This window comes from Orcinus orca, chromosome 1 (genome assembly GCF_937001465.1).
Source record: "Orcinus orca chromosome 1, mOrcOrc1.1, whole genome shotgun sequence".
NCBI classification, from domain to species: Eukaryota; Metazoa; Chordata; class Mammalia; order Artiodactyla; family Delphinidae; genus Orcinus; species Orcinus orca.
In genome coordinates this window covers 164,872,818-164,888,696 of record NC_064559.1, presented here as the reverse complement: position 1 = coordinate 164,888,696, position 15,879 = coordinate 164,872,818, and the positions used below count along the sequence as shown (strand labels likewise).

Genomic DNA, 15,879 nt, shown 5'->3' with positions numbered 1-15,879 from the left:
AATGAGAGAATTTAAGTATTGCCAAGGACATCAAGATAGCTGTCCATTCCTGAGCAACTTAGTTAATTTTTCTGGACCTTCATTTCTTCAACTGCAAAATGAATTGAATCATTTTCATCTCATAGACTTGTGGTGAGGATTAAGGAAAATAAGACAAATGAAATGCCTGCCACATGTTCAATTATTATCTGTCTTTCTATCTATCCAACTCTCTTTAATTAATTTATGACTATGTCATAATTTATGACTATCAATTATGACTAAGAGAATGTATGTAGATACGGGTGTGGTTGTTATTACAATTCTAGAGGATGCTTCTGGAGATGTCCATTTAAGGCATGTGGTTCCCTGAAGACACAAATATGCTAGATGGTAATGATACCCAATGTCTGGACGAGAAGCGGAACGTTCATTCAATTACCCCCATTTCTCGGGCTCCAGATGTTTGACAATACATTGGAGAACTTCCCCATGTAACTATTAGCATTTCCTATATTTTGCTGGCTGTTTACGGCAGAGCTGAAACACCAGTAGGAGCCTCGTTTCAGTCTTGCAAAACAAATTGATCTAACCTCAGAAGTTCCAAGAGCTACTCCAAAAGACCATGAATTCTGGAGCTATATCTTGGTTTGGCTTTTGCCTCGTTATGAAAATACGATCCCTTTGCTTAGCTGAAATTGGTTAAATATCCTCCTTTCCTCAACCATATGGATATTTTGCTTTTCCAAAGGTCTGAAGGACAGTGGCCTTTGGTGTCTGGGATTTTAGGGCGTTTGGCTAATCAATACCCCGGTAAGTAATTAACCACATCTGAATGAGAATCGAGCGAGTTCTGTTCATTTCAAACATTAGGTAGATCTTATAGATCCCAGCCCGTAGATTCTTTTACTCCAACTCCCTGAATAGTTTTATTCCTCTCTAGGTAATATAGGGTGGTGGCTTCTGGATGAGATGTTTGCTGTTGCTTTTTTCCTCTTGTCTTTGATGACTTGTCAGCCTGGGGTAGCCATACAGGAGAAGGTGAACTGGTGAGTTGGCCAAAAGTTTCTGCAAAATTTGCAGTGAGGGGTTACTTGGTGGGGAACTGAGACACTCTCATGTTTGCAACAGGCTGTTTTAGGATGGAATGTGACCTCTTTCCACATTATTACTAATTCAGTGAAGGAGTCCAGGCCAGTGACAAGAGCGTTCACTTGGTGTCAGAGGGACCTGTGTGCAAATCTCAGCTCCAAGACTTAGGAGCTGGGTGATCTGCAGTAAATCAGCTAATCGCTTTGTGCTTGCTTCCCGATCTGTAAAATGAGAATAATAATGCCTCTTCTATAAGAGTTAATGAACATGAAATAAAATCTTGGATATAAAGTATACTCAACTTAGTAAATAATAGTTCTCTTGAGTTATATTGGACAATTAACCTCTGCTTATCCATTTGTGTGTAAGAATACCCATCTCATAGTGTTTTGGGAAGGATAAAATGAGGTAATGTATATAAAATTATCTTGGGAAAAGCAAGAGACTGTAAAGATGCTGAGTCATTTCATTCTAGAAAAGACGTAACCTTTTGCTATGGAGTAACGAATAGAAGTGATATTTTCATATGTACATTGCATTTTACCCATTCCATTTCCTTGAATATCCCAAACTGGCTTCACGGTCGTCTTTTTTTAAAATCTTAACACTAAGTATTTTGTGGTGCTTAAACAGCCTCTTATTTTGCCTTTGTGATAGCTTTAAAGAAGTCCCTCTCTCCGAAACATTGAAGATTTTAAGTAGAGTTATTTTATTCAAATTCTTGTTGGATGATTCAATTTTGAATCATTATTGCTTTTCAATGCTAGACTAGAGATTTCCTTTAAGTAACAGTTAAGAAGGGGGAAAGGCATTTTTCTAAGCAGTTAATTTGCAACTTGTATTTAAAGCGAATACAATTTTGAAAAAATCAGAAAATTCATCTCTAATAATTAGAAGATAAAGGCAAGAGAACTGTGGCAAAGGAAATCTCTGCTGAGATACTCTTAATTATAAAAGCTTATCATCGTAATCCTTTTTGAAAATGAACAAAGAGTCTTGATGTTTGAACTTATCAAATAAGAAAGACCAGTGAAGAGGCAAATTTGAAGTCAGGGCAAAAGAGAACCAATTAAATACGTTACAAAGTGCTGAAGTAGGAAGTCACAAGGTCTTTTTGTCTAATGCCAGCGTGCCTGACCCTGGCTTTGCAAATGCTAAACTACATGGTGAAATAACTTTACTGGGTTCAGATTCTGGCACTGGCATTTCCTATTTGTGTAATCTTAGGCAAGTTATTTAAGTCTTCTGGACTGTAAAGCGGGAGGCAAGTAAGAGGAAGAATTAAATGCATAAAAAGTATTTAGAACAATGCCTGGTACTTAGTAAGTTTTCAATGAAAGCTGTTGCCAGTAGTGGTGTGTGATTGTCACGGTCGTTTTTTGGGTATTTTTCATCTCTCTGATGGTTGATAAAAACTAGAATAAATTTGTAATGTGCCTACACATTATTGATACAATGTATAAAATAGACAACTGATGGGAACACACTGTATAGCACAGGGAACTCTACCTAATGCACTGTGGTAACCTAAATGGGAGGGAAGCCCAAAAGGGTGGGGATATCTGTATGTGTATGGCTGATTCATTTTGCTGTACAGTGGAAGCTAAAACAACATTGTAAAGCAACCAGACTCCAATAAAAATCAATTTAAAAAACTAAAATAAAATTTAACAACGAAAAAAAATTGCAATGTTCCAGTTAGCATGGATCTTTTGGATTAGCCTCACTTCAAACTTTAAAAAAAATTAACAATGGCAAAATAACTAACAATTTATTTTTCTCAAATAAAATATAAACACTAACATTGAAAACAGATGATATACATTTACATTTTTAATGGTATACATTTATTTTTATAAGCTCATATTTACCATTATTATAAAGTATATTGCCTGTGTGTTATTATACCATTACTATAAATTCTTAGAAGAGTGTGGTTGTTTGAGAAAAGTATTTTAAGACGATGTTGATGAAAAGACGTTATATTCAGCCTTAAAAAGCAATGACTTGCTCTTATGTGTTTTATACAAATAATACATTTTAGCATGTGTGTTGCTTTAAAAAGTTAAAAAAAATTTCAATCCTTTTAATTTATTGAGATTCGTTTTATGACAAAGAATATATCTTAGTGAATATGTCACAGGCACTTCAAAGTGTGTATTCGTCTGTTGTGTGTAGTTCTAAGTCATTAAGTTGGTTATTAATGCTGCTCAAGTTTTCACCTCCTTGTCTATCAAATACTGAGGGGGGAATGTTGCATCCCCAAGTATATTTGTGGATTTGTCTATTTCTCCTTTCAGTTCTATCAGTTTTTGTTTCATGTATTTTGAAGCTGTTATTATCTGTTTATCTACTTGTCTTTCTATGTCTATCTATCTATCTATCTACATACAGATTTGTAGATGATCTGCCCCTTTATCATTATGAAAGGCTTTCATTATCCCTGGGTTTGCATGGTCAATTTTTTTCCCCAATATTTTATTTTAACCTATCTGACTCTTTATATTTTAAAGTATGCCTCATATAGATTGCATATAGATGGGTCTTACTTTATTACCTAGTCTAATAATCTCTGTCTTTTAATCATAGTATTTATACAACTTATATAAGATGTAATTACTGATATGCATGGGTTTGGGTTTGCCATCCTTCTATTTGTCCCATCTGTTCTTTGTTTCTGTTTTTCTCTTTTTTTAGGTCATCTTTTGCATTTCATATTTTTTCTAATTCCAAATAATTTGTTAGCAATTCTACTTTGTTTATTTATTTATTTTGGTTGTTACTCTAAGCTTGGCAACATTCATCATTAACTTATCACAGCCTACCTTCCAATGATATCATACCACTTCTGACACCATTTTTATTCTTCCTGAGTAACTTCTTCTGACCTTTCTTATAGTGCAGAATGAATTTTGGTGAGGGAGTTATCCATTTTTGTTAGTCTGAAGAACTCTTTATTTTGCCTTTATTTTGAAGGGTATCTTTGATGAATATAAAATTCTAAGTGGAAAGCTTCCTTTTTTCCTCCCACATCGCTTTGCAGACATTAATATCATTCCATTATCTTCAGCTTGTATAATCTTTGAGGAGAGATCCACTTTGTTATGGACTCCTTTACTATTCTATCATTGATTTCTAGCAGTTTGATTATGATGTACCTAGGTGTGTTTCTGTGGATTTATAGTTCTCATCAAATTTGGGGAAAAAAATTTTGCCACTATTAATTCAAACATGTTTTCTGCCACATACTTTCTCCTCTGCTTCTGATCGCAGGTATGCCCGACTCCCTGATATTATTCCACAGGTCACTGAGGCTCTGTTCTTTTTTTATTGTTTTTGGCAGTATTTTTTCTCTGTTTCATTTTGGATAGTTTCTATATCTTTAAGTTTACTGATCTTTTCTTTTGCAGTATTTAGTCTGTTTCTTAGCCCATCCAATGGATCTTTCATTTTGGTTTTTATAATTTTTCAGCTTCAAAACTTTCATCTGGTACTTTTTTATATCTTTCACTTCTCATCATGTCCATGATTGCCCTTACTTTAATGTACTTAAAATAACTCAAAATCCTTGTTTGCTACTTCCATCACTTTTATTTCATAGGTCTTTAGAATTAGGAAGGACTTTGACATCTAATTTAATCCACTCATGTTACAGATAAGGAAATTGAGTCCCAGAAAGAGAAGGGGAATATTAAATAACAACCAGACCACTCCTCTAGGCATTTTATGAATATTGACCAATTTAAACCTCATTATGTCCCTCTAAGACTGTTGTAATCATTATCCCCTCCAGTTGAGAGCCAGAGAGGAAACAAAGCAATTTGATATGTCAGTCACCCAGTTTCCTAGTTGTACAGTCAGGCCTTCTAATCCCCAGATCAGTGTTATTACACCATTACTGCTACCCTCACCCACCAGAAAAAAAAAAATCTTTTCAAAACTGAGCACCCATTTTGATAAGCACTATTTACAACAGCCAGGACATGGAAGCAACCAAAATGTCCATCAATGGCTAGAGGAATGGCTAAAGGAATGGCTAAAGAAGATATGGTACATATATACAATGGAATATTACCTAGCCATAAAAAAGAATGGAATCATGCTATTTGCAGCAACATGGATGCAGCTAGAGATTATCATACTGAGTGAAGTAAGTCAGACAAAGGCAAATACCATATGATATCGCTTATATGTGGAATCCAAAAAAATGGTACAAATGAACTTATTTACAAAACAGAAATAGAGTCACAGATGTAGAAAACAAACTTATGGTTACCAGGTGGGTAAGGGGGAGGAGGGTAAATTGGGAGATTGGGGTTGACATATACACACTACTATATATAAAATAGATAACTAATAATGACCTACTGTATAGCACAGGGAACTTACGCAATACTCTGTAATGACCTATATGGGAAAAGAACCTAAAAAAGAGTGGATATATGTATATGCATAACTGATTCACTTTACTGTATACCTGAAACTAACAAAACATTGTAAATCAACTATACTCCAATAAATTTGTTTTTTTAAAAAGCAAAACAAATATTTAATTTGGAATTAGGACACCCAAAGGTTTTGTGGGGTTTTTTGTTGTTGTTGTTGTTTTTTGCGGTACGCGGGCCTCTCACTGTTGTGGCCTCTCCCGTTGCGGAGCACAGGCTCCGGTCTCGCAGGCCCAGCAGCCATGGCTCATGGGTCCAGCCGCTCTGCGGCATGTGGGATCTTCCCGGACCAGGGCACGAACCCGTGTCCCCTGCATCGGCAGGCGGACTCTCAACCACTGCGCCACCAGGGAAGCCCCTCTAAAGGTTTTTATAACATTTCCAACCCAACATTTCCACTGATGAAGAATGAACAAAATACCTTAGGGGGGATTAAAGAAATATGAGTAAAGACCTCAAACGTAGAAGATAATCACAGGGATCTGTTTGCTTCTTTAAATAGGTCATACAGGCAGTGGATCCTAAGGAAATTTAAATCACTATCTTCTTTTGTATTTTATTGTTTCATGGGCATCAGAGTGTTCACCAAAGTAACCCAGGCCAGGGCCGTGCGAGTATTTTCTATAGCTGTCCAGATGACTGGAAATGAACATGAATTCAGGCTGCATGAAATTTCAGCTAATATAAACAATTAGAGTAGTGGATGTGACTGAGTGAGTCTCAGGACTATGGACACTTTTTTTTTCGGGGTAACTAATCTTTAGCTATACTTCAAGCAGCATTGGGTGTGGGCTTTGATGTGAGATCAAGCTGGGTTTAAATCCTGTCTTCACCACTTAGCGGCTATGGAACTTGGGTAAGTTACTTAAACTCTCTAAGGCTTAACTTTCTCATCTATAAAACAGAGACAATACATATTTCATAGAGTGCTTGTCAGGAGTTAAGACAGTTAATATAAAGCAATGAGCATAGAAACTGGAACATGGTAAGCTTTTAGAAAATTACTTTTATTACTCTATTTCCCTTTTGTCAGAAATCCTTCATAGTATTTCTTGGAATGTGTTTTTATTTTTTATTTTATTTTATTTTTTTGCGGTACGCGGGCCTCTCACTGCTATGGCCTATCCCGTTGCGGAGCACAGGCTCCAGACGCGCAGGCTCAGCGGCCACGGCTCACGGGCCCAGCCGCTCCGCGGCATATGGGATCTTCCTGGACCGGGGCACGAACCCGTGTCCCCTGCATCGGCAGGCGGACTCTCAACCACTGCGCCACCAGGGAAGCCCCTTGAATTCTTGCTTTACCTCTTACTGTCTATATAACCTTAAGCACATTATTTCATCTTCCTCTGAATCTGTTTTACTTATCTATAAAATAGGTATAATAATTCCTACTCCACAGGGGTCTAGTAAAATTTAAATTATATAACATAAGATCAAATGAGATAATATATTCATACGAAAGTTTTTATTGAGTTCCCACTGTATGCCAGGTACTGTGCTCAGGGGACCGTGGTGATCAGCAGAGTCAAGACCCCTGCCTTGCAGAACTTGGAGTCTAAGGGTGGGAATAAAGTGTAGGAGGCTCTACATATGTGGCATTTGTTAGCATAGGGCAAGGCAAACCGTCTGGAGGACATGAGACTTAACTGAACTGGGAAGGTCTGACCGGATGGATGAGGTGTGATTATTCAGTGTGGAGGAAAGAGCATTATGCATATATTGCAGGAGAGCCTGGAACATGCTTAGAACCAGAAGTTCTGTGTGGAATTCTATGTGTACCCGGAACACAGTAGACACTTTTTTTTCATTTGTTCATTCATTCATTCATTCCTTTTGTTCATTCATTCAATACATATTCCAGGTGTGCTACGTGATGAGCAAAACAGATAATGTCCTTACCCTCCTGGAATTTACAGTGTAGTGATGGAATCAGTCAATAAACATGTAAACCAAACATTTCAGTAAAAATTGTGATAAATAGTATGAAGGAAGCAAACAGGGTCCTTTGATAGAGGCTATCGAGCAATCTAAAAATAGGCAGGTTGGGGCGTTCTCTACGGAGGCGGATTTAAGCTGAGATACGAAGGATGGTGAGGAGAAACCAAGTGAAGAGTAGGGAGAGTGGAGAGGTCAGCACATGCTAAGATCCCCCTGCAGGAAATGGCTCATCACATTTGAGGACCTGCAGGATGGGAGCAGCGTGAGACCAGGGGATCGAGTCCTGAGAGGATGTCAGAAAGGTGGGCAGGGGCCAGACCACAGAGGACCTTGGGCACCGTGGTGAGGAATTTTGATTTTAGTCTATGTGTAGTAAAACAAACAAACAAACAAACAAAAATAACTGGAGGATCTTATACAGGAGGGATATTATCTGATTTCTAATTTTAAAAAATCATCCTGGTGTCTGTGCAGAGAAGGGATTGGAGGAAATTGAAGTGGAATGTCTTGGACCATAGGAGGCCATAGCAATTATCTGGGTGAGAGATAACGGTGCCTTAAATTAGGACGGGGGCAGCTGAGGCAGGCACAAGGGAAGATATTTGAGATATATCTTGAAAGCAAAATTGACAGAAATTTCCAAAGGACTGGATATGGGGGTGAGGGCAAGGAAGGAATTAAAGACCACTGTCAGGTATCTGGCTTAAGCAGCTGTGTGTTAGGGTAGTTCCACTTACTGATGTGGATAAAATTGAGAGAGGAACAGTTAAAAGGAGAAAATTAAGAGTTTCGATTCAGAGCCATTAAGTTTGCCATGCCTGACAGGCACCTAGTGGAGATATAAAATGGGGCAGTTGGATAAACAAAACAGGATTTCTGACCAGTGGTCCAGGTTGAAGATCTAAATCTAGGAGGCATTAGCATAGGTGGTATGTGAAACCCAGGAAATGGATATCACCTCCTTAAGAGTGAGAAAAGCAAAAAAAGAAAGGCAAGACTACACCCTGAGGAATTCTAGTTTTCAGACACATCAAAGAGAACTGGCCACAGAGGTAGGAAGGGGGCAAGGAAGTGTGGTACTGAAGAAGTCCAAGCGAGGAAAGATTTCAAGAAGGAACAATGGTTAACAGAGGGCAATTAAGACCAAGCTGGAAAACTTTCCACTGGATTTAGCAACATGGAGGTCACGAGAGACTCAGCACTTTCAAGGTCAAATTTTAAATATGTTTCATGATGTCATTCCCATGTAACTGAATGGGAGTAGCTCCAGGTTATATAATTAGTGACAATCAGTCTTGAATATAAGCTGAGTCTATTTATTAGGATGACCCACTGGAAATAATCAGGGTCGGGCCTTCTGACCTAGCCTGGGATGGGTAGCTAATTAATTATTTTGTGATCTAAATTGCTGAGGTGGCCACGTTCTACAGTCAAGCATTTGACTCACAGGTTACATGTTCAAGTCTAGGTTTTAGGCCATTTGAGGCCTTTTGCCCAAAATGCCACCCTATCGAAAAAGGCAGATGGAAAGCATCTCACTAGTCCCCAGCCCTCCACAGCACAGGCATTCAATATGTTTTTGATGAAGATGGAGTGGTTTGATGCGCATGTCTGGGGTTGAGAAGGTTAGAGAGAAGAAACTAACATGTATGTCAGGCTGATGCTTGGGGCTTTCCATGCTTTGCATATGTAATCTCACTCCATATTCAAAACAGTCTCACAAGTTATTATTATCTCTATTTTTTAGCTATAAATAGCAGAAACTGGATTTAAATGCATGTTTGGTAGACTCGAAAGCCCTTTCTGTTACATCAGTGCTTCTTCAACTGTGTTAAATAGTCTTACAGATATTACATGGAAGAAAAAAATGACCTATAGTCACAAATTGGGTAAATGCTCTGTTAAGTAAATTAAAATGCAGAACTTTTCAGAGCCTTAATGTGTTGTTGGGCATTTTAAATCTCCAAGAGCAGTATGTTGTATACAATTTATCCAAATGTATTTGACCAGGTAACTTTACTTCTTTTCCTCCTCACCTCTGGTGCATATCTCAGGAACTAGTACTCCACAGAGCATACTTTGGGAACCCTGCACATAGCACTATATTCCCTTGTGGTGATTCTACAGATGAAAAACTTAATAGCCAGACAGTTAAAGAAACTTGCTCATAGTGGCACAGCAAGGTAGATGCCAGCTAAAGACTAGAATCAAAGACTCCTGAATCTTACTGCTCTACATTAACTCTCTCCCTGCTTGAGTAAATTTTCAGTAGCTGGAAGATGCTTTCAAACTATTTGCCAAGATTTACTAGGCCACAGATTTATTAAATGTTCCTGAAGTAATTGAAAAATTGATGCGGTTCTTTTGGAAAGCCATTTGGCCGTATGTGTCATAAGCTTTGAAACCATTTGTATCCTTCAACCCAGCCATCCTATTCTACAGGAAGTATCTTCAGTAAGTAACTTAGAATACAGAAAAACTGGGTGCTCAGTACTCTAATTGTTTAATGTTAGTGGAATGGAACAATGTGCAGTCATCATAAAAAGTTTACATTTCTCTGATAATATTAAATGGAAAAATAAAGATATAAAAATGTAATAGTATGACCTCAACTATGTTATAAAAATTAAGAATGAAAGGAAATATAACAAAGTATTAATGGTGGTGGAATTTGGGGCAATTTTTTTCTTTTATAATCTTTTCGATGTTCTCTTTAGGAGAACGTATGACTTTTATAATCAACAAAAAATAAACTACCTTAAAAAATTCATTGGAACGATAAGAGAAGATGCCCGTCATATTGATATTGGCTAAAAGGTTGGAGCCCTGTAATGACTTAATGAATGGTCCTTGTGTACCTTCTGTAGCCTTGCTTCAGTGATAGCATGACTGTGTGTTCCTCTGTCTAGACATCACGTCACAAAGCTTTTAAAACTACAGCAACACAGCGCTGCTCTAAGCTTTTGCTTCCATCTATTAACACTGTTTCCTTCCATTTTGACATCATAATGCAGTCTCTATGGGCTTACAATGATATTATCTTGACAATTCTACAGTGAGACGCAGAACTAACACTGGAGTCATTTTCTGCTCCCAAACCTCCTCCCTGTAACTTCTCTCCCACGTTTTAGTGATCAGAACTCTTGTTTTTCTCCGTGTTTCTATGCTTCACACTTTTATTATTAGGACAATCTATCAGAAAAATGACATATGGACCAAACCTTGAGCCATCTGAATGTCTAGACACCAGGATCATTTAATTAGATTCTAACTGGAAATTAGGTTCAAATAAATTTCTAAACAATGTCATTCTATTTCCCATACATTGGCTTCATTCCTTCTATCCCCTTTTTATCCTTTCTTCCTTCCTTCGTTCCTTCCTTCCTCCCTTCCTTCCTTCCCCCCTCTCCCTCCCTCACTTTCTCCCTCCTTTTCTCCCTTATTTTCTTTCCTCTCCTAAATATTTACTGACCACCTTCCTTGGGTCTGGCACCATGATAAGTGCCAGGAGTTCAGTAGCAAACATATGAACAGTACAAGTACCTGCTTCCATAGAGATTATGATCTGGTGGAGAAGGCAGAAATTATACAAACACTATAAGTATGAAAATTAAGTGTTGAGAAGAAGATGTGCAGAGACTGACAAATCATATGAAGGGAGAGATCTATCAGTCTGGGTGTTGAGAAATGTCTTCCTAAGAAACCGATGTTTATGATGAGACTGAAAGATACCTAGGAGTCGCCCAGGAGAAAGGTAGTTGGATTCTTTCACGATTGGGTTTTACAGGTAGGTGTGATCAAGGGAACAGTGGGGTCCAGGAATTCAGGACATAATTAAAATTTTAAAATGATGGATCACGAAATCAAAACTGATTATAAAGGAAAATGAAGATAGGAGAGGTCTTATTGATAGAGAGAAAGCTTAGGTGTCAATGGAGGCCACAATGAGGTCCAAGAAAAGTGCATGGGAATACTTAAGCATATAGATATAGAAGGAGATGAGGCTGTGGAGCCCCAGATAACTATTTGCAGGTGACTCATGAATTAGTGATTTGGAGGAGAAGCTGTTTCAGAGAGTAAGAAAGTCCAGGATGAAAACATGGAAGATAACAGAGTGAAGAAAAGGGTCATTGGAGAGGAAGAAAAGGAGCAACTGAGAGTGCAGAGCATTGGATGATTCATTTATAGGGATGCTGAGGTCTCCCAGCATGATGAGAGGAACTGGAGTAGAGAGGAAGATGGTGAGCTGAGCACTGAAGTTTTTTTGAAGGGATAATAGGGCTGGCACTCTATACTAGCATCATTTTATAGATCAGATTTTCTCAAAGTGTGGTCTACAGACTCCAGGGAGTCCCCAAGATCTTTTCAGGGTGATGTCTGGGTGTTCAAAACAATTTTACAATAATACTAAGACATTATTCGCTCTTTTCACTGTGTTTATGTTTGCACTGACAGTGTAAAAGTAATGGTGGACCAGTCCCTCCCATCAGGAAACTTGCACAAGCCTCTTAGATAGCCTCATCCACCAGAGGGCAGACAGCAGAAGCAAGAACTCCAATCCTGCAGCCTGTAGAACAAAAGCCACATTCACAGAAAGATAGACAAGAAGAAAAGGCAGAGGGCTATGTACCAGATGAAGGAACAAGATAAAACCCCAGAAAACAACTAAATGAAGTGGAGACAGGCAACCTTCCAGGAAAAGAATTCAGAATAATGATAGTGAAGATGATCCAGGACCTTGGAAAATGAATGGAGGCAAAGATCGAGAAGATGCAAGAAATGTTTAACAAAGACCTAGAAGAATTAAAGTACAAACAAACAGAGATGAACAATACAATAACTGAAATGAAAACTACACTAGAAGGAAACAATAGCAGAATAACTGAGGCAGAAGAACAGATAAGTGACCTGGAAGACAGAATGGTGGAATTCACTGCCACAGAACAGAATAAAGAAAAAAGAATGAAAAGAAATGAAGACAGCCTAAGAGACCCCTGGGAAAACATTAAACGCAACAACATTCACATTATAGGGGTCCCAGAAGAAGAAGAGAGAGAGAAAGGACCCGAGAAAATATTTGAAGAGATTATAGTCGAAAACTTCCCTAACACGGGAAAGGAAATAGCCACTCAAGTCCAGGAAGCGCAGTGAGTCCCATAGACGATAAACCCAAGGAGAAACATGCCAAGACATATAGTAATCAAATTGGCAAAAATTAAAGACAAAAATTATTGAAAGCAGCAAGGGAAAACTGACAAATAACATACAAGGGAGCTCCCATAAGGTTAAGAGCTGATTTCTCAGCAGAAACTCTACAAGCCAGAAGGGAGCGGCATGATATACTTAAAGTGATGAAAGGGAAGAACCTACAACTAAGATTACTCTACCCAGCAAGGATCTCAGATTCGATGGAGAAATCAAAAGCCTTACAGACAAGCAAAAGCTAAGAGAATTCAGCACTACCAAACCAGCTCTACAACAAATGCTAAAGAAACTTCTCTAAGTGGGAAACACAAGAGAAGAAAAGGACCTAAAAAAAAAAAAAAACCCAAAACAATTAAGAAAATGGTCATAGGAACAAACATATCGATAATTACCTTCAACGTGAATGGATTAAATGCTCCAACCAAAAGACACAGGCTTGCTGAATGGCTACAAAAACAAGACCCATATATATGCTGTCTACAAGAGACCCACTTCAGACCTAGGGACACAACAGACTGAAAGTGAGGGGATGGAAAAAGATATTCCATGCAAATGGAAATCAAAAGAAAGCTGCAGCAGCAATACTCATATCAGATAAAATAGACTTTAAAATAAAGAATGTTACAAGAGACAAGGAAAGACACTATATAATGATCAAGGGATCAATCCAAGAAGAAGATATAACAATTATAAATATATATGCACCCAACATAGGAGCACCTCAATACATAAGGCAATTGCTAACAGCTATAAAAGAGGAAATCGACAGTAACACAATAATAGTCGGGGACTTTAACACCTCACTTACACCAATGGACAGATCATCCAAAATGAAAATAAATAAGGAAACAGAAGCTTTAAATGACACAATAGACCAGATAGATTTAACTGATAATTATAGGACATTCCATCCAAAAACAACAGATTACACATTCTTCTCAAGTGCGCACAGAATATTCTCCAGGAGAGATCATATCTTGGGTCACAAATCAAGCCTCAGTAAATTTAAGAAAACTGAAATCATATCAAGCATCTTTTCTGACCACAACGCTATGAGATTAGAAATGAATTACAGGGAAAAAAAATGTAAAAAACACAAACACATGGAGGCTAAACAATACGTTACTAAATAACCAAGACATCACTGAAGAAATCAAAGAGGAAATCAAAAAATACCTAGAGACAAATGACAATGAAAACACGATGCTCCAAAACCTATGGGATGCAGCAAAAGCAGTTCTAAGAGGGAAGTTTATAGCTATACAAGCCTACCTCAAGAAACAAGAAAAATCTCAAATAAACAATCTAACCTTACACCTAAAGGAACTAGAGAAAGAAGAACAAACAAAACCCAAAGTTAGTAGAAGGAAAGAAATCATAAAGATCAGAGCAGAAATAAATGAAATAGAAACAAAGGAAACAATAGCAAAGATCAATAAAACTAAAAGCTGGTTCTTTGAGAAGATAAACAAAATTGAAAAACCATTAGCCAGACTCATCAAGAAAAAGAGGGAGAGAAGTCAAATCAATGAAATTAGAAATGAAAAAGGAGAAGTTACAACAGACACCATAGAAATACAAAGCATCCTAAGAGACTACTACAAGCAACTCTATGCCAATAAAATGGACAACCTGGAAGAAATGGACAAATTCTTAGAAAGGTACAACCTTCCAAGACTGAACCAGGAAGAAATAGAAAATATGAACAGACCAATTACAAGTAATGAAATTGAAACTGTGATTAAAAATCTTCCAACAAACAAAAGTCCAGGACCAGATGGCTTCACAGGTGAATTCTATCAAACATTTACAGAACTAACATCCATCCTTCTCAAACTCTTCCAAAAAATTGCAGAGGAAGGAACACTCCCAAACTCATTCTACAAGGCCACCAGCACCCTGATACCAAAAGCAGACAAAGGTACTACAAAAAAAGAAAATTACAGACCAATATCACTGATGAATATAGATGCAAAATTCCTCATCAAAATACTAGCAAACAGAATCCAACAATACATTAAAAGGGTCATACACCATGATCAAGTGGGATTTATCCCAGGGATGCAAGGATTCTTCAATATATGCAAATCAATCAATGTGATACACCATATTAACAAACTGAAGAATAAAAACCATATGATCATGTCAATAGATGCAGAAAAAGCTTTTGACAAAATTCAACACCTATTTACGATAAAAACCCTCCAGAAAGTGGGCATAGAGGGAACCTACCTCAACATAATAAAGGCCATATATGACAAACCCACAGCAAACATCATTCTCAGTGGTGAAAAACTGAAAGCATTTCCTCTAAGATCAGGAACAAGACAAGGATGTCCACTCTCACCACTACTACTAAACATAGTTTTGGAAGTCCTAGCCATGGCAATCAGAGAAGGAAAAGAAATAAAAGGAATACAAATTGGAAAAGAAGAAGTAAAACTGTCACTGTTTGCAGATGACAGGATACTATACATAGAGAATCCTAAAGACGCCACCAGAAGACTACTAGTGCTAATCAATGAATACGGTAAAGTTGCAGGATACAAAATTAAGGCACAGAAATCTCTTGCATTACTATACACTAATGATGAAAAATCTGAAAGAGAAATTAAGGAAACACTCCCATTTACCACTGCAACGAAAAGAATAAAATACCTAGGAATAAACCTACCTTGGGAGACAAAAGACCTGTATGCAGAAAACTATAAGACAGTGATGAAAGACATTAAAGATGATACGAACAGATGGAGAGATATACCGTGTTCTTGGATTGGAATAATCAATATTGTAAAAATGACTATACTACTCAAAGCAATCTAAAGATTCAGTGCAATCCCTATGAAATTACCAATGGCATGTTTTACGGAACTAGAACAAAAAAATCTTAAAATTTGTATGGAGACACAAAAGACCCCTAATAGCTAAAGCAGTCTTGAGGGGAAAAAAACGGAGCTGGAGGAATCAGTCTCCCTGACTTCAGACTATACTAAAACTACAGTAATCAAGACACAAAAACAGAAACATAGATCAATGGAACAAGATAGAAAGCCCAGAGATAAACCCATGCACCTATGGTCAACTAATCTATGACAAAGGAGGCAAGGGTATACAATGGAGAAAAGAAAGTCTCTTCAATAAGTGTTGCTGGGAAAAGTGGACAGCTACATGTAAAAGAATGAAATTAGAACACTCCCTAACACCATACAAAAAAATAAAC

General features: G+C 37.6%; 1 protein-coding gene across 1 annotated transcript in view; it reads left to right on the top strand.

The window, feature by feature from the left end:
• The first annotated feature begins 838 nt into the window (after window positions 1-838).
• C8A (complement C8 alpha chain) overlaps window positions 839-15,879 on the top strand; it is a 72,155-nt gene continuing 57,114 nt past the window's right edge. The window contains exon 1 of the mRNA XM_004273796.3: window positions 839-1,028. Within this exon, the coding sequence (XP_004273844.1) occupies window positions 952-1,028 (77 nt within the window). The 5' untranslated portion in view covers window positions 839-951. The remainder of the gene's footprint in view (window positions 1,029-15,879) is intronic.